This window comes from Malus domestica, chromosome 05 (genome assembly GCF_042453785.1).
Source record: "Malus domestica chromosome 05, GDT2T_hap1".
In the NCBI taxonomy this organism is placed as follows: Eukaryota; Viridiplantae; Streptophyta; class Magnoliopsida; order Rosales; family Rosaceae; genus Malus; species Malus domestica.
The window spans coordinates 26,478,495-26,499,345 of NC_091665.1; the positions used below are offsets into that span (position 1 = coordinate 26,478,495).

Below are 20,851 nucleotides of genomic sequence, written 5' to 3' on the forward strand. Positions count from 1 at the left end.
GGTTTGTTCTGTAGCCCTGAACTTGGTAATGTCATGCATGTCAAGTTCCAATAATTGATTACAGAATGCTATGTATTCATGTTAGAACACACTGGAATAAATGTCTAAATTAGTGAACGATGAACTACGAATGGCTTGATTCCTATTGAGGGTACGTAGGCAGTCTAACGAGGAGATTAGATGCAACCATAAGATATATGAAAAATCACTACGAAATTTGATTATGGAGTTGTAATTTGCCATATTCCGGAGGCAGAATAAGTTTGAGATACGAGTTTTGGTGACGTCACGTGTCGATACTGGGTGTATATTGGGATCGGGGTGTGACAAGCACAGCTCGATTCAGAGTCCAAGTGGGCATTCCGAGTCGGGGTGTGTTAGAACTAGTAATAATGTGATTGAAATTCACCTATAGCGAAAATTAAACCTAGGACCTCTCATTTATTAAAATAGAAATGAAGAAGAAAAACAAATTAAGGGCACATCATCATCAGTGCATACGTTTTATCAAAGCTAGCTGACTACTCACAAATCACAAGCCACAAGTGCACATTAGTGGCAAACACACTGTAGCCAATAGGTCCCCCTCCCCGGCCTTACGCGCTTTAAGTATAAACAAGCAACTGAGTTTGTGCGATGCCGCAAGTTTTAAAACTATATTAAATGTGTGGGATATGTTAAAATATATTTACATCCATATCAAGATTTATTTACATTATTATGTTTAATAGGAACAAATGATATGTGTTGTAGAATATATTAAGCCATTCATATAGTTATAATACACATAAAAAATTTCTTGTTTTCTAGGTCCCAACTTTTCACATTATTGTTGAGTACTTCACTCTTCTTTCTTCTTTGCTGCCAAAAAGATGATTTTCTTGCACCATGCATGAGATTTTTAGAAATGAATCAAAACTAACATGCAATATAGAACTTCTGCTTTTCACTTGCTTATTGATTGAGTTACAATCTAAGCTTGAGAAAAGCATTCAACGAGCTGAAAAAAAAAACATAGTTAAGAAAAGAAAGAAGCTCATTACTTTGCTTTCATTACTAGTTGTCAATATACTCAGAATACCAATTGGATGAAAATGTATTAAATTCATGAATTGTAAGATAGGAAACAACAAATGCAAATGTTGTTTTATTAAGAAATAGGGGTATTATACAAAATAGTTCATTAGATTTGCATGATCAATAGAAATGGTCCCTGAAATTGAAAATCAATAAAAATGGTTCCTGAGATTGTCCACCATCCATGATTTTAGTCATTCCATTAAAAACTCTTTGAGCAATTTTCAAAACTTTGCAATTCAATCGTTTCTTAACCAAATTCGACAAATAATATATCAAAATGAAGATAGGAAAGTGTAGAATAAGATTATACCTATTTGGAAGCCCAATGGTTGTCGGAGATGGCCGGACAATAGCCTGAAAGGTGACTGGTCCGCAGGAAAACTGGAAAACTCGCCGGAAACTGGGTAAACTTTAAACGTTCACAACTTCTTCAATACTCAACGAAATCGAGTGATTCAAAAACGAAAATCATACTGCTTGACGAGACGAAGAGAATGATACATTTTTAGAAGGCTATCTCGCCGTGGTTTGGTCGGATAACGGCTCGAAAGTGGCTAACCATTTTCGAGTTAGCCACGTTCGAGCAATTTTCCGGCCAAACCACGACGAGTTAACAATCAAGAAAGATTTCATTCTCTTCGTCTCGTCAAAAAGTATGATTTTTTTTTTTTGAATCACTCGATTAAAAAAAAGTTCTAATAGTTTTGCTTTTGATTTAAACTATGCAATGATAAAGATAAGGTTATCAAATTGGAGATGTCTTTTTCCATAAAATACATATTTGACTCGCCTCAAAAAGAAAATGTATATGTGTGTGTGTACATCCTTTTTTTCCTTCCAATGGACGAAGAGAAAGTCCAAGAATGTGGGCGTTATTTGATACAGGTCCTTTCATGAAAATTGGACTTTCATGATATAAGCTAGTACACATCACAAATGAGGCAATAACTCAACCTGTCGGTGACGCAATTTTTTCTGCGAATGTTTGTAGCTTTTGTCAGTCTAAAATACTTTTAAATATTTTAAGGAGGCATCAAACTCATTTATTATGCTTGTCATTGACGGTTAATATCAACAAAAAAGTTGAATAATCTTGTTATTCAAATGTATGCTTGCATTAAGGAAACTATCCTTCGCATTCAATCGCGTGCAGAAAATATTTTTTTAATTACGGTGTATTATATGCGACTTTTACGTTTTAAATGTAATTATATGCGTGAATTGACAAAAAAAAGAAAATCAAATATTTGAAGTAAATGAATAATCTTAGATCATACTTGAAAAAATCCTTCAAAAACTAATCAAAGCAACTGAATTATATAATAAAATCGGTCTTTCAATTTCTATCTACATTATATTAAATTTACATTAAGAATAGAGAAAATAATATTCAATAAACAATTGATTTAATTATTGCTAACCCATTGTGAGGCTAAGCTCATTCTCTCATCCTTAGTGTAGATAATATCATTTGCTAAAAAAAAAATCATTTGACAACTAATTTAATCACATTATTATATGCGTGCGAACTTTTTTTAACCGGTATTATACGCCTCTTAAGATGTTTTGAACTTGTTTAAAAATAGAGAAAATAATATTTAATGAACAACTGATGTGAGATACTAATTAAAAAAAACTGTACAAAAAGAATTAATTATAAAAAAAATACTATTAAAATGACGAAAAATACCCATGCATTATTTTAGGTTGCTTTTGAAATTTTTTGTTTTGGGGCTATTTTTGTCCAAAACTTTTTGGTGAAGCTTGTGACCCCAAAAGAGGTTGTTGGCTTTATATATAAAGATTGAGTTTCTAATCAAAAGATTGTGGTGAAGATGATATTAAGATCCGTGTTAAGTTTTTTCTATGCCTTGTTTTATAAAAGACTTCAAATATTTTGTTTATGTATGCCAAACAATAACCACAAACTGATTGGCTCTTAGTTCAATTTAGTATGCAATTCTCACATAGATATGTTTACAGAAATGTAAAGATCATACGAAAATGAAAGAATAGAAAGAAAATTAAGTTAAATACTTAGTAAATATCCAACTACAAAGCAATAACTTGAAAGAAATGAAAAATACAAGATATCGGGCAAATTTAAACCTATTTGGGCTAACTTTCTTGCCAGCGGCTCGTGCAACTAGTTATCGAATTGGGGTGTGTCATAATCAAATAATTAAAAACATTTATCCGCAGTTCGAGGTCGTAAAAAAGGGACCCATTGGGCCTTATTAAATTCAAAGCCCATTTTACCTTCTTTCTTTCGGCACAGAAAGCCCATTTCACATTTCTGGTCCGAACAAAGAAAAAATGGGACACTGTCGTCACTGAGAGCAACGTGCAAGAACAGCCGGCGCAGGTTAGCAAGGTCGTGGACCTTGACTGGCAGTAAAGTAAACGCGTTCAAAATTCACCGAACACCAAAAAATATGAAGAAAATTCTCTGCAATCCGTAACCCTTATAATTCCATCTGATTCAAATTCGTACATAATTTCCGAGATCGGAAGGAAGCTCCCGTAATTTCTTTTTTCGCACCAAAATTAAACAAAATGAAGAAAATTCTCTGCGATTTTCGGTTCCTCCTGTTTCTCGCAGCTGCGGCGTTCATCTATATCCAGGTGGGCTCCCCAAAACCCCTAATTCTCTCACAAATATTTGGAATTGAAATGTATGTGGAGTTGTTGTTGTTGCTGTAGCTGAAAGAAATGACTGAATCGATTTTCTTCTACTTTGTGTTTGGTGTTTCTGTTTGGTTGCAGATACGGCTTTTCACTACGCAGTCGAAGTACGCTGATCGCCTCGCCGATGCGGTATGTCGAAATTATGAGTCTGTTATTGTATCAGAGTTTTCATGAGTAATTCGTCTGCAACGTGAACTCTTTTCATTTATTCGTTTGATGAGAATTTAGGTGCACATTGTTTAGCAGGATCAATTTCTGTTGTTAGTTTATTGTCTGCTTAAACAAATGGAGCAAAGGAAGCAGTTTTTACACAATTTCACATCCATATTGTGTAATTTTCGATGTTAACGTTTCTTTGTATGTCTTTCTTAATGTTACTTTGAGACCAACAAGATGGGTCATGCGTGTATTTCAGAACCGTAAGGCGTATTTATACATTGGAAGCTTCTACGGTTGAAAAGTTGGTTACTTTATCTTGAATGACATCTGTTTTTGTTTTGCAGATAGAGTCAGAGAACCAGTGTACATCTCAATTGAGGACACTTATTGATCAAATAAGCTTGCAACAAGGACAAATTGTTTCCCTTGAGGGTGTGATATATTTCTAGCACATGAGTCTTTTAGATGTTTGTTTATACATTATATTGTGCCCGACGATGACATACTTCTTTTATTCCTCTTTTTTTTTTTCAATTCTGACACTAGACTGCTGCAATTGTAGAAGAAAAGCAACGGCTGGAGCAAGAGTGTGGACAACTGAAGGTCCTAGTTCAAGAACTTGAAAGTAGGTGGTTATCAGACAAAATCTTTTTTTTTTTTTTTTTTCCCTAGTGAACGCACCCCCATTTACTTATTTTTAGTTTTCAGGCCATGTATATAGTAATAGTCTGTTAGAAGAAGAAAAACATGGGTTTCGGTGATTCATCGTTTATACTATTTAATTTTATAAAATCCTTTCCGTAAACCAGAATTAGGCTAGATGAATGTATTTGAAGTGGATTTCATATAACTATAGACAATGAACCATTTGAAGCCCATGTTGGCCATAATACATTCCAAAGAACTCAAATTATTCTTTTGTCACCTTTTTTTTTTTTTTCAGGGAAAGGCCTAGGTCGGCTGATTGACAAAAACCAGGTGCCAGTGGCCGCAGTTGTAATTATGGCATGCAATCGTGCTGATTATCTGGAAAGGACCGTTAAGTCTGTTTTAAAGTAAGTTCCATGTTCTTGTCACATAAAAAGTAAGTTTCGTACTTACACCTCACATCACAGTTTTTAAATTTGTACTACTGACTCACTGGCCTAATTATTCTAATATCCAGATATCAGAGCTCCGTTGCATCAAAATTTCCTCTATTTGTCTCCCAGGTATCATGTGCTTAATATATGGTAAAACATTATGGGTGTCATTGTTATTTTTTAGATTTTATCTAGTAGAGAATCAATGGCTCAACGGGGTTCATTTTTCTTAGGATGGATCGCATCCAGCTGTCAAACAAAAGGCTTTGAGCTACGATCAGCTTACCTATATGCAAGTAAGTTGTACATTTATAATCAAACTGTGTATCCTTGATGTTGGAAGCACACCAGGATGGCTATCAACTCTGACTTCAATGAATTGCAGCATTTGGATTATGAACCAGTTCATGCTGAAAGACCTGGGGAGTTGATTGCATACTACAAAATTGCGCGTAAGGATTCTTTGCTGCTTCAGTTGTATTAGCTTCACTACTACATCTCACTATTATATCCCGCTTTTTTTTAGTTCATTACAAATGGGCACTGGATGGATTGTTCTACAAGCATAACTTCAACCGCGTAATCATACTTGAAGGTTAAAACAGAATATCTTTTGGATCTTTTTATTTTATTTTATTTCCACTATAAGTATGACACAATCCATCATCCTTGAACACAGATGATATGGAAATTGCTCCCGATTTTTTCGATTATTTTGAGGCTGCAGCAGCTCTTCTTGACAAGGATAAGTATGTCTTCTAGATGAATCCGAGGTCTTATGACTTGAATACGTATTATATAAATGTTCTGGACTCCAGAAATTCTGACTTTTCCTCACTTTTTTAATTTTGTATATTGAACTGTGGTAGGTCTATCATGGCCGTTTCCTCGTGGAATGACAATGGGCAAAAGCAGTTTGTGCATGATCCTAGTGAGTTCTTGTTAATTTTTCAAGTTAATCTTCCTAAGATTGGAATCAAGCATAATACAATATTTATTTTTTCAAGACCAATTGCATTAATGTAATAATAAGATCACTATCTGACACCCCCCTTTTGTTGTCCTTCGTGACTGGATAGAGAAAATGTTTTGTTTTTGTGGGAGAACCAATGCTTATTTAAGCATGGTTGTTCAGGTTCCTGGCTCATGTAGGTTTGTAACATATTGCTCCTATTTTTAAGGATTGACAATGATCTTTGCATCTTGGTCTTCTGCTACATTATCTAACCTTATCAGTTAACACATTACATTACTATCATCTTACCAACAAGTGTATGCATCCTCAGTATTTTCCACTGATGTTTGGGCACAAGACATTGACAGCTATCAGAAATAGAAACTCAGAGCCACTGTGCTTTCTGATCTGCTATCTGATTCACCGTGCAGAAATACTTTATAGATCGGATTTCTTTCCTGGACTCGGGTGGATGCTGACTAGATCTACATGGGATGAGCTATCACCAAAATGGCCAAAGGCATATCCTTGTTGCTGAAATGTGTTTTATTTTGATTCACACTTCTCTATGCTGTTAGAATTTAGATCCATATCCTCTAAATGTTTTCTTTCACAATGCTTCACTTACTGGGATGACTGGTTGAGGTTAAAAGAAAATCATAAAGGTCGACAATTTATATGGCCAGAAGTGTGCAGAACATATAATTTTGGAGAACACGTATGTATTCTTACTTTTTCTTGTTTATTGCTTCCCAACCTCAAGCGTTATATAGTGCATGCAGTCATGTATTTACTTTTTGTATAAATTCAGTGATTTAGTGTATTGATTTCTGCACTGATTTTATTTAATATCTCTCCCGGAAAAAGTCAGGAAATATTATCTTAAAGTGGTTATCTGTTCCTTGAAACTGCAAACATTGTTATGAGAATAAATTTCATAAAGTTCCGAGTTATCTTAAAGTGGTCCTTTGTTTCTTGAAAATGCAAACAATGTTAGAGGAACAACTTTCATAAAGTTCTGAGTTAAAGTGGTTCTTTGTTTCTCCTCCCATCTTTATATTGCCCTATATAGTTTCTTTAAGTAATCCCTATATAGTTGTTTTGCATTCTGATTAACTTAATCTAAGTGATATTGTCAAATGTCAAGTGCAATGGCTTGAGAATGTAGTAGTGCTAGTCTCTTCCCCCTCACTTGTAGGATTGTGAAAATTGTCATGCTTCAATTCTCATGACTTGTAATTTTATGCAGGGTTCTAGTCTGGGACAGTTTTTCAAACAATATCTTGAGCCAATCAAGCTAAATGATGTCCCGGTAATTACTAATCTCTCTTCTGTATCATTCCATCTAATCTATGTTTGTCCTTATCATTATTCAACATTTTCATATTGAATTACTCTTTTCTACCTTTTGCTTCTAAAGGTTGACTGGAAATCAATGGATTTGAGCTACCTGATGGAGGTAATGGATGCTTTAATACATTGGTTAGAATGCTCTTTCTTTTCATCTATAATCAATACATATTTCAACCTGTTTGCAGGACAAGTATATAAAGCACTTTGCTGACATTGTGCAAAAAGCTAAACCTATCCGTGGATCTGATCTTGTACTAAAGGCACGCAACATTGGTGGTGATGTTCGCGTACAGTACACGGACCAGCAGGACTTCGAATACATTGCTAGCCAGTTTGGTATCTTTGAAGAGTGGAAGGTGATTTTTCATTTTTACTGTGTAACTTCCTTTAATTATCATTGAGGTTAAGGAATAATGCATTTGATTTTATGAGACTCTGGAGAATCTTCGATTCGATAAGTCCTGCCCCCATTAGTTATGCAAGTAGCTCTGGAAATAAAATGCTCTAAATGCCTAGCTTTAAACCCAGTTGCTAAATTATTCATCTGGAGTTGTTTGTTTGTGTTTCTTTCGTTTTTCAGGATGGTGTGCCACGGACAGCATATAAAGGAATAGTTGTTTTCCGGTACCATATCCCACACCGTATATTCCTTGTTGGTCCAGATTCTCTCAAGCAGCTCGGAGTTAATGATTCTTGATGCAAAGTTGAGGTTAGTATGGTTCAACTTGCCGCTATTTCTCTGCTCAAAGTTCTGAAGTTTCAAAAATTAATAGTATCTGAGATTTTTCTTCTCTTGGTTACCTTACAGAGTTCACAAGGAGAAAACATTGTTTCCAAAGTTTAAGATTTTGAGGTCCATGCTCTTGAAGCACAAACGCAACTCATACCAAAATCGATAACCAATGCTAACTACACCTAGATGAGAGCCAGGTGCGTTTTTCGTGATTTGAGTTCTGCAGCCGGCTATGTCTTCAGTCTTCTGTAATTTGAGTTTTTTTCGGAAACTTTACCGAGTTACCCCATTCAACATGTAGCAGTCTCCATATTCAGTTTGCCCTTAATAGATACCATTCCCTTCTGAAAGAGTATTGTAATCCTAATCCTTGAGATGTATGATATTTTGACAAAATGTACTCATATAGTAGCATACAGAAGTCCAAAATATTACTTTTTATTTCTTTGTTAAAATTATTATTTATTTAATTTTTAACAAACTTGTGGACCAATGGAAAAAGTGTCATTACCTACTTTTGTTAATTTACTAAATTTGTAAAAGAAAAAGAAAATGACCATTTTCGTACTCAATTTTTGTTAGGACAAATAATAATTTACACTAATTTACACTATATGAGAGGAGGGTTTGAAATTGGAACACAATATCACTAGGGCTTCACCACTTATCCAAATATATTTTAACCGAGTAAAAAATATTGTCTATTCCATTAAAAAAATGTTTTTTTGGCCAAAATGGTTTTTGAGATGGACATCTTTTTATTTTTGTCCCTGAGTTTGTCCACCCTTAATGAAAAATCTTCGTAAACTAAGGACCAAAATGACAACAACAAAAATTCGTCAGTTTTTGTCATTTGATCCTTATTTATCGAAGATTTATTACGCAAGGATTAAAATGATTGAGGGTGGGACAAACTTAGAGACCACTTCTAATGATGTCAAATCTCAAAAATTAAAATGAAGAATTATGTCATTCTCAGGAATCATCTTGGTTAAAAAGCCTTAAATAAATTGAATTTAAGAAAAATAAACAAATAAATGTCTCTGTTTACATACTCTCCTGTTTCTTAGGACATCAATTTCCCAATCCTATTGGGATTAGGAAAAATTCCTAAACCGCGCACCGCCAATCCCAACCCTCAACTATAAATAGACTTTAGCCTTCCATTAATTACATTACAAGCTACAATTTCCAGTTCATTCGCTTTCCGCATTCGATTGCTCTGCCAAGTAGTAGTTGCTTAGAAAGCAAGTTAGGGTTTCCAAGTTAGAAATCTACGACTTTGGAATCGGAAGAGATGGCTGCTCTAGTTATGCGTCCTGCCAAGACGAAGCAATTCGACTTCCTTCAACTCAGGCAGCAACTGAAAGATCGCATTCGCATGAAGAAATCAGGAGGCTCTGCTGCTGCTCAAGGCTGCTCGGTTAATAGTACTACTGATGATGAGGAGAAGAAATTGCCTTTCGACAACTTTGGATCCTTCTTTGGTCCCTCGGAGCGTGTCATGGCCAAGAGAGTGCACGAAGAGATGAAGGATTTCGTGCCGGAGTTGAAGAAGTTGGCGTCTAGGGTTCTGAATTCCTGTGACAAGGCTAAAACCGCCGCAAAGAGTCCTGCCCCCTTGAGCAAGGCATTGAAGTGTAAAATCATCAAGGAGTCCCGGGATTATTCCTTTTTGCAATCCGATGGTGCAGAAATTCCAAAGCCGTCTAAAGGAGAGCCTGAAGAAGTTGGCAAGAGAAAAACCTCCTCTGCAAAGTCTGAATCCTCTTCAACAAAGCAATGTAGCACAAATCCAACGCCAAAACAAAAGAAATCTGTCTTGAAACATCCAATCAAATATCGCGTGAAGGAGGAGCATCCGGAGGCTGTGATTGGCAAAGCCTCCTTGGCAAAGTCAGAATCTTGTTCAACAAAGCAAGGCTTGAAGCAAACAAAGCAATCTATTGAGCTGAAACGCACAGCAAAACCAATGCCACCGAAAGTATCTGTCTCGAAGAATCAGGTCAAACACCGTGCCAAGGAGGAGCAATCAGTTGATGTTTCTTCTGTGATCCAGGAGATATTTGGGCACAAGCGCCCTAGGGAGGATGATGACGGAGATGATCGTGCGATGGTGTCCAGTTTTGATGACATTCTGAAGGAAGAGAGGAAGAGTGCAAAAATTGCCAGGGAGGAAGATGAAAGAGAGCGGTTGCTGCTCGAACAAGAGGAGAAGCATGAAGAAGGATTAAAAGCAACAAAGAAGCTGAAGATTAAGATCAAATTATCCAAAACATGATGTTGTTCCATTTAGATTTTGGAGATTTCATTTATTCAGGTAATTGGATTTCAATTCCTTAATATCAAGTTCTTTTTAAGGAAATTGATCTTAACGTAAGATCTTTAAGGAAATTATTGATAAGAGTAGAAGTTTCAAGTATTTTTATTTGTGTTTATTGGGTTAATGATTCGGAAAAATCCGTAAGTATCTACCCTTTTTTTGGGTCATTGTCCTTTTGTGAAGTGAACTAGTTGCTTTTAGAACAAGTTACGGTTTCAAAATTTGAAATTTAACTCTTCTTGGGACGGGAAAACATGGCTGCTGAAATTTCGCATCCTGCTGGTGCGGAGTAGTTCTTTCTCCAGCTGAGGCAGCAAATGAAAGAGAGCATTAGAGAACATAACATGTAAAAATTAGGAGGCTCTGCTGCTGCTCAGGGCTGCTATGGTAGTAACGATAACAAGAAATCTCCTTTCGACAACTTTGGATCCCACTTTGGCCCCTGGCAGGCTGTCATGTTGAAAAGATTGAACGAAGAGATGAAAACTTTCATGCCGGAGATAAAGAGGTCGTCATGTAGCCCCTTAAATTTGGAGACTTGGTATTCCTCCTTGCTAGAAGTACTGGACGGAAAACCATTCCTGAACGATAATCAGGTTAAAAACAGTATGATTAAGGAAACATAAGGACGCAATCATAAGCGACATAGGGAGGATGACAACAGCAAGAACTAAAAAGGAGAGTGGCAACAATGAAGAAAACTCGATCTTCGTCTTCTTCCAGCATTCCTTGTGCCACAAGCAATGTAGATGTTAAACAATTGGAAAACTGTGGAGGACTGTTTCGTCTTAGATTTCGACCCATCTGAGCCGCTGACTCAGCTATCCAAATTATCCGTGATTTCCGATGATATTTCTGTTGTTGGTGGGAGAGGGCAGGCTGCTTTTAGAGATTATCCGCATTCAAGGCACCTCTGTGTGAAATTGCTTTTCAAAACAACGCCTCATGAAAGCTACTGCGAAATGTGCTACTGCTACGTTTGTGATTCACCCGCTTCGTGCGGGTTTTGGAAACCAACACGTTGTCATACTTCTGAGCACATTGGTGACTGGAAGTCCAGTAGGAAGTTGAGGAACAACAAGTGACGCGGGACGGCGCCGGCTAAGAAATGAACAAACTTGTTCCTTAGGCCAAATCCATTGCAGTTAATGGTGGTAAGGTGCAAATAACTTTGTACTTCTAATATGTATGGCTTGAGAAGATGTAGTAGTAGTTACTACTTGAATTTCTTTCTGATATATATCGAATTGAATTTGATTTGTTCAGTTGATCTTACCATAAGCTTTTTATGTAACGAAATTATTGATGTAAATTGTCTAATTGTTTAAATGTTTTCGTCTATAAAAATAAGTAACATTTTTATTCATCTAATCGTTGGGAGCGATTTGACATGTTTTTTTGTTGTTGAAAAATTGTGCGTAAGAATCAAATTGAAAGTCGAGAAGGCAAATTTGAGGGCAATGCCCCGGGGACACAGTTAATTTAAAAAAAAAACAAAAAAAGTATATACACACACACATACCAACCTATTACGACATGTCGTTCTAAGTGAATTGAAGTCGTCTCTCTCGCTCCTAAAACCCTAAACCCTCCTCCACACAGTCCCCTTCAGTTCCGTCCCGCCGAGCTTTTACCAGAAGCAGCCATGGCCTCAATCCTCTCCAAGAAGCAGAAGCAGAAGCAAAAAGCCACCAAAATTTCCGACCTCAAAACCCTAGGTAACGAGCTCCTCTCGTCTCGGGCCCACATCAACAACCTCCCCAAGCTCCTCTCCTTCGTTTCCCCGGCCTCGCCACCTCAGAACATCGTCGAGTCCCTCCTCTCTCTCCAGTCCTTCTTCACCCCTCTCCTCCCCGACCTCCCTTCCTCCTCCTCCAAGCCCCCGACTCCGATGGCTCCCACGACGACCCCGACTTCATATACCTGACCTGGCTCCGCTCCAAGTTCGACGAGCTCGTTGAGGCCCTCGTCGAGGTCCTGCTTTCTACGCAATCCGATGAAGCTCTCAGGGTTGCTTTTCGATTTATTGAAAGTCAGTTCTTTTCTCTTTTGTTTTTGTATAAGTACGATTTCAATTTTAGAATTCGATTCTCTGAATGCGATTAGGAGGTGGTGTTGGACACGATAATGGAGTTTGTGATGTTCGGAAATGGTGGAAAGTTTCACTCTGCAATGTACCATAGGCTGCTTCGTAGTATTGTAAGTTGTATTGATTCTCCGAAAGCTTAGTTTGAGTTTTATTTTTTCATATTTCTCTGTTGTAATTTCAATAGTAAGCTATAATTTTTTTTGTTATCGCTGATAGGTTTACACTACGTCACCAGTTGATTTGTTGTTAGACTTGCTCTCATCCAAGTATTTCAAGTATATTGATGTCCGGTAAGATCACATTCCATTGATTTTAGGAATTATGATATTTCTTAGGACTTCTATTATTTGTTGGAACCTTTATTGTGGAAATTTGTGGTACTGGCCACTTAAAAAGTGTCGTAATTGTTGCATCTATTTCTTGCAGTTATTTTACCTACATTAGCTTGGAAAAGCTTTCCAAAGTTCTGGATGCAAATGGGATTTCTGGTACTTTCTGCTGTGTTTCTTGCAAAAACTTATGTTTTTCATCTTTTTGAGTGAGGGTAGTGGCGATGTTATGGTTAACTTAGTTGGTTTGTTGATTTCTATCTCCCTCTTAGAGGATAAAAACATCAAGACAGACGGTAAAGATGGGGAGCATCCTAGCGAAAGGTTAGTATAACACTATCGCTTAGGAAATTTCTGTTCTCTTATTCTCTCGTTGAACTTCTCTTGTTAAGAGATGTACATGACCCTAATATAGAATGTGTTGCCTTCTGTGCTCTGATTGAGTCAGACATAATGGCAAGTGTTGAAGTTATTGTTACATTCTGCATATGCAGATTGTTGACAATATGTGTGGATGTTTTGGTCTCAGATCAAGATTTCTTGGAATTAAACATTTTACTTTTACGTTACTTGGATCTTTGTATATCTTTATGTAATATTGGATTCTTCCTTGCCTCAAAGTCCATTTTCATCTATGCTATTCTTTTATTTTGTAATCCAGTCAATGAATTTATGTTTAGCATGCATACGTGTTGGATTCTTTAGTATGTTAATGCGTTAACTTATTAGCTTTTGATGGCTAAAATTATTTACTTGCAGCATGGATCAATTAATTCACAAGATTCATTATTTGATATCACACATCCACTCTCTGGAAAGCTCAGTTGATAAAACTGATCATGAGATGTGGAGTGGATCAGATTAGTGTTCCCTGCCTTCTCACTCAGTAATTAAGCAGTTGAACTCGTACTTTGCTTCCTTTTAATACTTTTTCTTTTGGTGGAAGACTTTGTTAACGATGATGGATAAGTTAATCACCTACCAAAACGGAAAATAGAGTATGCATCAGTTAGTCAGTCCTTGCTGTGGGCTCCAACATGATTATTGCCCAACATTCTTATTAACTTAATGAAATGTAAAGATGCTATTTCCAGTTCATTTGACTGTATAAGTAGTGGAATGAGTGAGTAATACATGGATAATTATTTCCATAAACATTGGAAGGAAGTGTTATCTTTCTCTTCTTTTTTCGTATGTTTCTGTGATTAAATGATGGCATGAGAGAAAAGTCTCTTCAAGTCCGGACAATTTACTGCCATTTCTGCTTCAAGACGGTTCTTCTAATAGACTATTCTCATAGTTTCACCACACAAGTACACAGTGATGTATGTGAGTGAATGTGTGTGGTTTTCCTGTATGATTGCTTAGCTTTTTTTTTTTTTTTTTTTTTTGAGTATCTGCATGCCTTGCGTTTGAATTTCAGACTAGTTAACATGGTGACAAGTGATAACTATAAGCACTAGTTTCTTCCCTGTTTCCTATTGTATTTCATCTTTTACTTTTGTGATCAATTGAGCTTTTAAGTTTTCTTCGTTTATTGATGAGATTTTTGTATAAAGGTGAATATGAAGACCTTTCTGGGAATCTGAAAGCAGATGGTAAACAGCACAAGACTGAGAAGCATAAGGATAAGGTAATCTAGATGTGTCAACGCAACTATCAAAATTAATTGTGTATTTCGTTCACTAAGTTCTCATCTGTACTTTTCTTATGATATTAAAGTTTTAGATTCCTAATGATTCACAATGTCTTCAGGTGTTGTCTGCAGCCAATATTGCCAAAAAGATGAAATTAAAATTTACTAAAGCATGGTTATCATTTCTAAGGTTACCACTTCCAGTTGATGTGTACAAGGAGGTAAGACTCATACGCGCTACTCCATTAGTTCTCACCACTTGTATCTGAAGCTCTTCACAGCTCAACTCTAATTAGAATTATACTTGTTTTCTATATCTGGAAAGCTGTTCTAGTATGTAGAGGCAGTATCTGCTTTATGCTACTGCACTTCTCATGCGTTTAGGTTTTGTGACTTCTGCCTCTTTAGCCTCTAGCAAAAAGACTAAATGTCATTTTCCTCTAGTTTATGTCTGTTAAATCTGTTTACCTTGCAGTGATAGTTTTCTACTTTTATTCTCTACAATTTTCTTACCAGGCTGTGTTTTGATGCTCAGGTTCTTGCCACACTCCAGGCAGTCATTCCTTTTCTAGCTAACCCTGTCCTGTTATGGTAAATTTACTTATGAAACATGTTTTATTTATGTTTTCAGTTTGTCTTTTGTGACTTTGATTGTAGTTCATTTCTTGACAGCTTGCTGTGACTTTTCTATAAAATCACATGACATCTCATATATTGATGATGTGCAGTGACTTCTTAACTAGATCGTATGACATTGGTGGTGTTATCAGCGTCATGGCTCTTAGCAGTCTTTTCATCCTCATGACGCAACATGGTTTAGAGTACCCCAACTTCTATGAGAAACTTTATGCATTACTGGTTCCCTCTATTTTTCTGGCAAAACATCGATCGAAGTTTTTTCAGGTAATACTAATCACTACTGCAGTAACAGTTGGTCTAAAGTTAAACTTCTATAACACAAGACATATAGGACTAATTGGTTTTGAATATTCAGATTGAACGAATTGGTTAATTTACAATTGTTCTATTTGATTTGCAGCTTGTAGATGCTTGCTTAAAATCGCCACTTCTTCCTGCATATTTGGCTGCGGCTTTTGCCAAGAAATTGAGTAGGCTATCAATTTCAGTTCCTCCATCTGGAGCGTTAGTTAATATTGCGCTGGTTCATAATCTTCTACGGAGACATCCTTAAATCAATTGCTTGGTGAATCGGGTATGAAGACAATCTTTAATTGTGTCTTTGTCAATGAATTTACCATCCTCTTGATCTGAATTAGTGAGTATTTTTTTGTTATTCTTCTTTCATTCATGTATATGAGGAGATTGATGTTTGTGCAGGGAGGTGGTGATGAAACTGTGAAAGATGATCCAGAAGCAGAACAGAGGGTTGCTGATGGCGTGGATGGCACCGTAACTGGTTCGGCAGATAAAAGGTCGTACCCAGTGCATAAGGCTCCCGCTTTACGCAGGGTCTGGGAGATAATTCAATAAAAAAAATCAGGCATTGATCCTTTTGATAATGAACAAACTGATCCTATGAAATCAAATGCCATGAGTAAGTATTTATTTCCCCCCCAAATGTGATTACCTCATACCAAATCTTTTGCATTTTGCATTTAATTGCTTTACTTATAAAATAACTTTTACTTGTTCATCTCTTTTTGAACAGGAAGTTCACTGTGGGAGATCAATACAGTCCGTCCCCACTACTGCCCTGCTGTTTCAAGGTTCATGCTCGAGTCCTGCTCATTTGTGATTATTGTATGGTCATTTAAACCTTTCGACTTTTCCTGATATCTTTTTGTTTGCTCTTAGGTTCGTTTTGTCACTCGAGAATGATTTGACAGTTCGAGCCAAAACTACTGAGATATCCATTGGAGATTTTAGCTCAGGTTCATATGCGACAATATTTGGAGAGCAGGTATTGTTATCTTGTCTCGGAATTCCTCGAGTATATATTAGAATTTATGCATTCCTGGAATTTATCGTTAAAAGTAAAAAAATATAGTGGAAACTGGTACTTGCATTCCAAGAAGTTAAGTTGTAGAAAGCTACTGTTAGTATGCCTTGTGCAATTAATTTGATGGTTTCATTCCGAGGCATTTTAGTTCACTGCATTGAGTCTATATTGCAGGTGAGACGAAGAATAAAGTCGGCTCCACTAGCGTACTACAAAGCAGCTCCGACCTCTCTGTTCTCGGACTCGGAGTCTCAGTTTCTCGGTTGGGCGTTCAAGTCTGAAGACAGTAAGCGAAAGAACGAAAGCGCTGATGAGAATGGGAAAATAGATAAAGAATGCGAAGATAGTCTGGTAAAACGACAGCGGATCAAGTGCTGTTAACCAAAATGTACTCTCTCAAGGCGGCAGGAAAATGCTCGTGAATTATAAGATTGATTTCGAGCTACAACGCTAGAGTTATAGGTCTAGATTTTCTTCACTTGTAAGGTGAAACAAATTTTGACCTATTTATTTGATTGACAAGTTATCCTTGTACATGTATTTTTCTTGATGTATCCGTTGTACCTTAAAATTCCACCAAATTTAATCATTTTTCATGGCACAGTCTATCCCTTTCTATATTTGCTAAAACAAGTTTAGTAAATCTAATTAGTAATTTTAAAACATTTTTTGCAATTCCCTAATTATATCTCCAATCAGAAAATGCAACATCAGCTTTTGGAAAATTTGATCTTAATCTTGAGCTTCTTTGCTGCTCTTAACCTTGCTTCTTGCTTCTCCTCATGTTCGAGCAGCAACCGCTCTCTTTCGTCTTCCTCCCTAGCAATTTTTGCACTCTTCCTCTCTTCCTTCAGTATGTCATTGAAACTGGACACCATCGCAAGATCATCACCATCATCGCCTGCCCTAGGGCGCTTGTGATTGTGTCTGAATATCTCCTGGATCACAGAAGAAACATCAACTGATTGCTCCCCCTTCACACGGTCTTTGACCTGATTCTTTGAAATGGATTTTTTCGGTTTTGGCATCGGTTTTGCTGTACTTTTCGGCTCAACAGATTGCTTTGTTTGCTTCAAGCTCTGCTTTGTCGAAGAAGATTCTGACTTTGCCGAGGAGGCTTTGCCAATGACATCCTCCGGACGCTTCTCCTTCAGGCGATATTTGATGGGATGTTTCGAGACAGATTTTTTCTGTTTCGGCATTGGTTTCATGCTACATTGATTTGTTGAAGAAGGTTCTGACTTTGCCGAGGAGTGTTTGGTTTTGCCAACTTCTTCAGGCTCTCCTCCTTTCAAAGGCTTAGGAATTTCTGCACCGTCCGATTGCAAAAAGGAGTAATCCCGGGACTCCTTTAGGTTTTTACACTTTAATGCTGTGCTAATAACAAGGCTATTTGCAGCGGTTTTAGCCTTGTCACCGGAATTTAGAACCCTAGACGCCAACTGCTTCAACTCCGGCACAAAATCCTTCATCTCTTCGTGCACTCTCTTGGCCATGACACGCTCCGAGGGGCCAAAGAAGGATCCAAAGTTGTCGAAAGTCAATTTCTTCTTGTTATCATCAGTAGTACTATTAACCGAGCAGCCATGAGCAACAGCAGAGCCTTCTGATTTCTTCATGCAAATGCGTTCTTTCAGTTGCTGCCTGAGTTGAAGGAAGTCGAATTGCTCCGCCTCTGCAGGACGCATAACTAGAGAAGCCATCTTTCCGATCCCAAAGTTGTAGAATTCTAACTTGGAAACCCTAACTTGCTTTCTAAGCAACTCCTACTTGAAAAAGTGATCGAATGCGGAAAGAGATGGGAATTGTAGCTTGTAACGTAATGAATGGAAGGGAAAAGTCTGTATTTATAATTGAGGATTAGGATTGGATGTGCTTTCATTTTACGGCGGTCTAGGAATTTCCTAATCCCAATAGGAAAATGGGAGTGGATTTTCCTAAAAGGAATAGGAGAACGTAAAATAATCATTGAATCAAATGGATATAAACAAACTACACCCAGGTCTTTTTATGACGTTTTTCTATTTAAACACCACAACCGCAAGTGATTTGTAGCTCACTAGATTAAAAACATTTGTCTTTGAACCCGAGTTTTTCTATTTGAATCACCTTTTTTATGGTTTGAATGAGTTTAATGTAGATTATTCTATCGTCTGTTAAAAGAAAAAATTAAACACCACCACCTTTCTTTTTTGAGTTCACTCCAATTTCAATCTACACCTCATTAAAATTTTGAATTTTAAATTTTTCCAAAAACAACACACTTTTCACTAAATTACCCTGAAATACGAACACACCACTCCCACCAACAAAAAAAAAAAGAAAAATGACAAGACTGCTCCACACCCACAACACCAGCGTGTTCATGGTGGCACTAGGTCTTGATCACAACCAAAGAATATGAGATTTTTAAGGATGAATCTCATTTTGAGGTCCTTATGTAGTAGCCTCCTTTGCTTGCTTGGAGTTTCGGACGTTGGTGTTTGGGATTTTCAAAGATCACAAATCCTATTAAACTAGAATGTTCCTTCCAAATTGATTTGTCAATCAATCCACTCAAAGACATTAAGGGGCCGTTTGATAATCATCATTCAAGAGAGTAGAATCTTAAGACTACACACTCAAGAGTTGAGACAGGATCGTCTCTAAGATTTTGGGGCCTTGTGCCAACTTTTCATGTTCCTTTTAGTCTTTTATCGTTATAGTCTTTATTTATCTTCTCTTTTTGGCTTTGGCCCTTGATTTGGTGCCCTCGTCTGAGTTTTTGTCTCAATTTTATGAGTTTGTCTCAATCTGGGCTTTCATGTCTCTTTCTTACTCAGTTGTCATTTCATGTCAGTGATGTCACAAGTCTTCCACAATCAACCTCTGCTACTTAACCTATCGGAGGCCTCTCTTCAATAGCGCACTTTGGTGTTGTGTGTTGTTTAAGTGTTTTTAGGACTGTTTGGTAGGATTATGGGAGCACTCAATGCGCAGGTGGCTTGCTCACCCCCATATTCCGTTGGTGCAATTGTTTTGTTGGTTTGTTCTCTTGGTTGTGGCGGCCTTGCGATCGTGGCACAACTGACTTGTTAGACGCTGCTATTTCCTCTCCAAATTTAGAGCATCTCCAGTTAAGTCCCTATATAGGGACAAGCACCATATAAAATGAGTATAAAATAAATATAAGGACAAAATGAATCTCCAATAGATCGGAAAGTGAGTCCCTAAAGTATAGGAACTCGCTAGATACTTGGTGTATGTACCCATATATAGGGACTAAAATGGTGGACCTAATAGGACAATTTAAGTGGAAAAACAGGCGTGGGTCCCAGTCACATAGCCTTGTCTTTTCTTTTCTTTTCTTTTTAACCATTTAAAATGGAAGGTCCAAATTGATTCTTGCTTTTCAAATTTGTTTACCATTGAAAGATCAATAGTTCCAATTAAAAACCCGTTTCAATTTAGGTTACTCTCTCATGTTGGTTTTCAAATTCTTTTGTTTTCTCTTTTCATAATGCTTCCGTTGAAATATTAATATTTTCAATTTGGATTACTCTTTCATTTTGTTCTCTCATCATTCCTATAAATACCAAATCATCTAACCAAAACTTACCACAACTTTATCTCATATACTCAGTTCATTCGTACTCAATTCACTTACTCTAGTTACGTTTTTGTGATGAAACAATTTAGTGTCAGAATTTGAATTTTTTTTTGGTTAAAATATTCACAAAAATATTTTACGAGAACTTAATGTTAACATAAACAAAAATGTGCACCTAATCAAATTATCACATAAAATTGTAAAAACCTCAAATTTAGGGATTCTACTATAAGGACTCTCCCATTGGAGGTAATATTCCTTTAGGGACACAAAGATTCTCTTTAAATCTTTAAATGAGTACTCAAAGGTGGTGGTAGGAGTCCCTAAGACCATCTCCAACCCTTGGGCTAAAAGCCAAATTTTTTAGCCCGGAAAATTTAGTTTTTAGCCTAGAAATAATTTTTCTGCTCTAACCCTTCTGACTTAAAATTTTAGTCTGGGATTATTAAAGAATGAACTTAGGCTAATTTTTTTCTTAAATTTTCTTTAAAAAAAAATTATGTAGACTATCGTAAATTAATTTTATAAACATTTTAATCTAAAAATATTTAAATTCTGATAAATATTGAAAAATCACTAAATCGATACATGAAACTCATGAAACACTATGGAAGAATATGAACATCATGATACAGATGTATAAACACAAAATACATAAAACACACAAGACACACAGAACACATGTAAAGCACATACAAAACACATGTGAATCACATACACATGTGAAGGACATACAAAACACATGATAGAGATGAAGCACACACAGAACACATGTGAAACAAATGACACACACGAAACACATACAAAATACATACAAAACACATGATAGAGATGAAGCACACACAAAACACATGTGAAACACATGACACACACAA

General features: G+C 36.6%; 3 protein-coding genes and 1 pseudogene across 3 annotated transcripts; 3 read left to right on the top strand and 1 right to left on the bottom strand.

Annotated features, from left to right (window-relative positions):
- The first annotated feature begins 3,406 nt into the window (after positions 1-3,406).
- Positions 3,407-8,491, top strand: LOC103440937 (alpha-1,3-mannosyl-glycoprotein 2-beta-N-acetylglucosaminyltransferase). Its single transcript, XM_070822474.1, has 18 exons — positions 3,407-3,705; positions 3,847-3,897; positions 4,272-4,359; positions 4,490-4,552; positions 4,871-4,982; positions 5,093-5,138; positions 5,243-5,305; positions 5,395-5,461; positions 5,536-5,604; positions 5,689-5,758; positions 5,879-5,940; positions 6,396-6,485; positions 6,588-6,682; positions 7,214-7,276; positions 7,385-7,423; positions 7,503-7,673; positions 7,898-8,026; positions 8,126-8,491. The coding sequence occupies exons 1-17, from the start codon at positions 3,637-3,639 to the stop codon at positions 8,012-8,014; spliced, it is 1,335 nt and encodes a 444-aa protein (XP_070678575.1). The 5' UTR covers positions 3,407-3,636; the 3' UTR covers positions 8,015-8,026; positions 8,126-8,491.
- Positions 8,492-9,347: 856 nt separating this feature from the next.
- LOC103440966 (uncharacterized) lies at positions 9,348-10,331 on the top strand. Its single transcript, XM_008379662.3, has one exon. The coding sequence runs from the start codon at positions 9,348-9,350 to the stop codon at positions 10,329-10,331; it is 984 nt and encodes a 327-aa protein (XP_008377884.3).
- Positions 10,332-11,955: 1,624 nt separating this feature from the next.
- LOC103440967 (protein NUCLEOLAR COMPLEX ASSOCIATED 4-like) lies at positions 11,956-16,921 on the top strand (annotated as a pseudogene).
- Positions 16,922-17,097: 176 nt separating this feature from the next.
- LOC139196171 (uncharacterized) lies at positions 17,098-18,090 on the bottom strand. Its single transcript, XM_070821838.1, has one exon. It carries the CDS (start codon positions 18,088-18,090, stop codon positions 17,098-17,100), a length of 993 nt encoding a protein of 330 aa, XP_070677939.1.
- Positions 18,091-20,851: the final 2,761 nt, after the last annotated feature.

Bases quoted from the DNA above. Each gene is read 5' to 3' on its own strand.
- LOC103440937 (XM_070822474.1), top strand. From the start codon at position 3,637: ATGAAGAAAATTCTCTGCGATTTTCGGTTCCTCCTGTTTCTCGCAGCT. The intron at 5,605-5,688 runs GTTAAAACAGAA...CCTTGAACACAG, and splicing joins CCGCGTAATCATACTTGAAG to ATGATATGGAAATTGCTCCC. The intron at 7,277-7,384 runs GTAATTACTAAT...TTGCTTCTAAAG, and splicing joins TCAAGCTAAATGATGTCCCG to GTTGACTGGAAATCAATGGA.
- LOC103440966 (XM_008379662.3), top strand. From the start codon at position 9,348: ATGGCTGCTCTAGTTATGCGTCCTGCCAAGACGAAGCAATTCGACTTC.
- LOC139196171 (XM_070821838.1), bottom strand. From the start codon at position 18,090: ATGGCTTCTCTAGTTATGCGTCCTGCAGAGGCGGAGCAATTCGACTTC.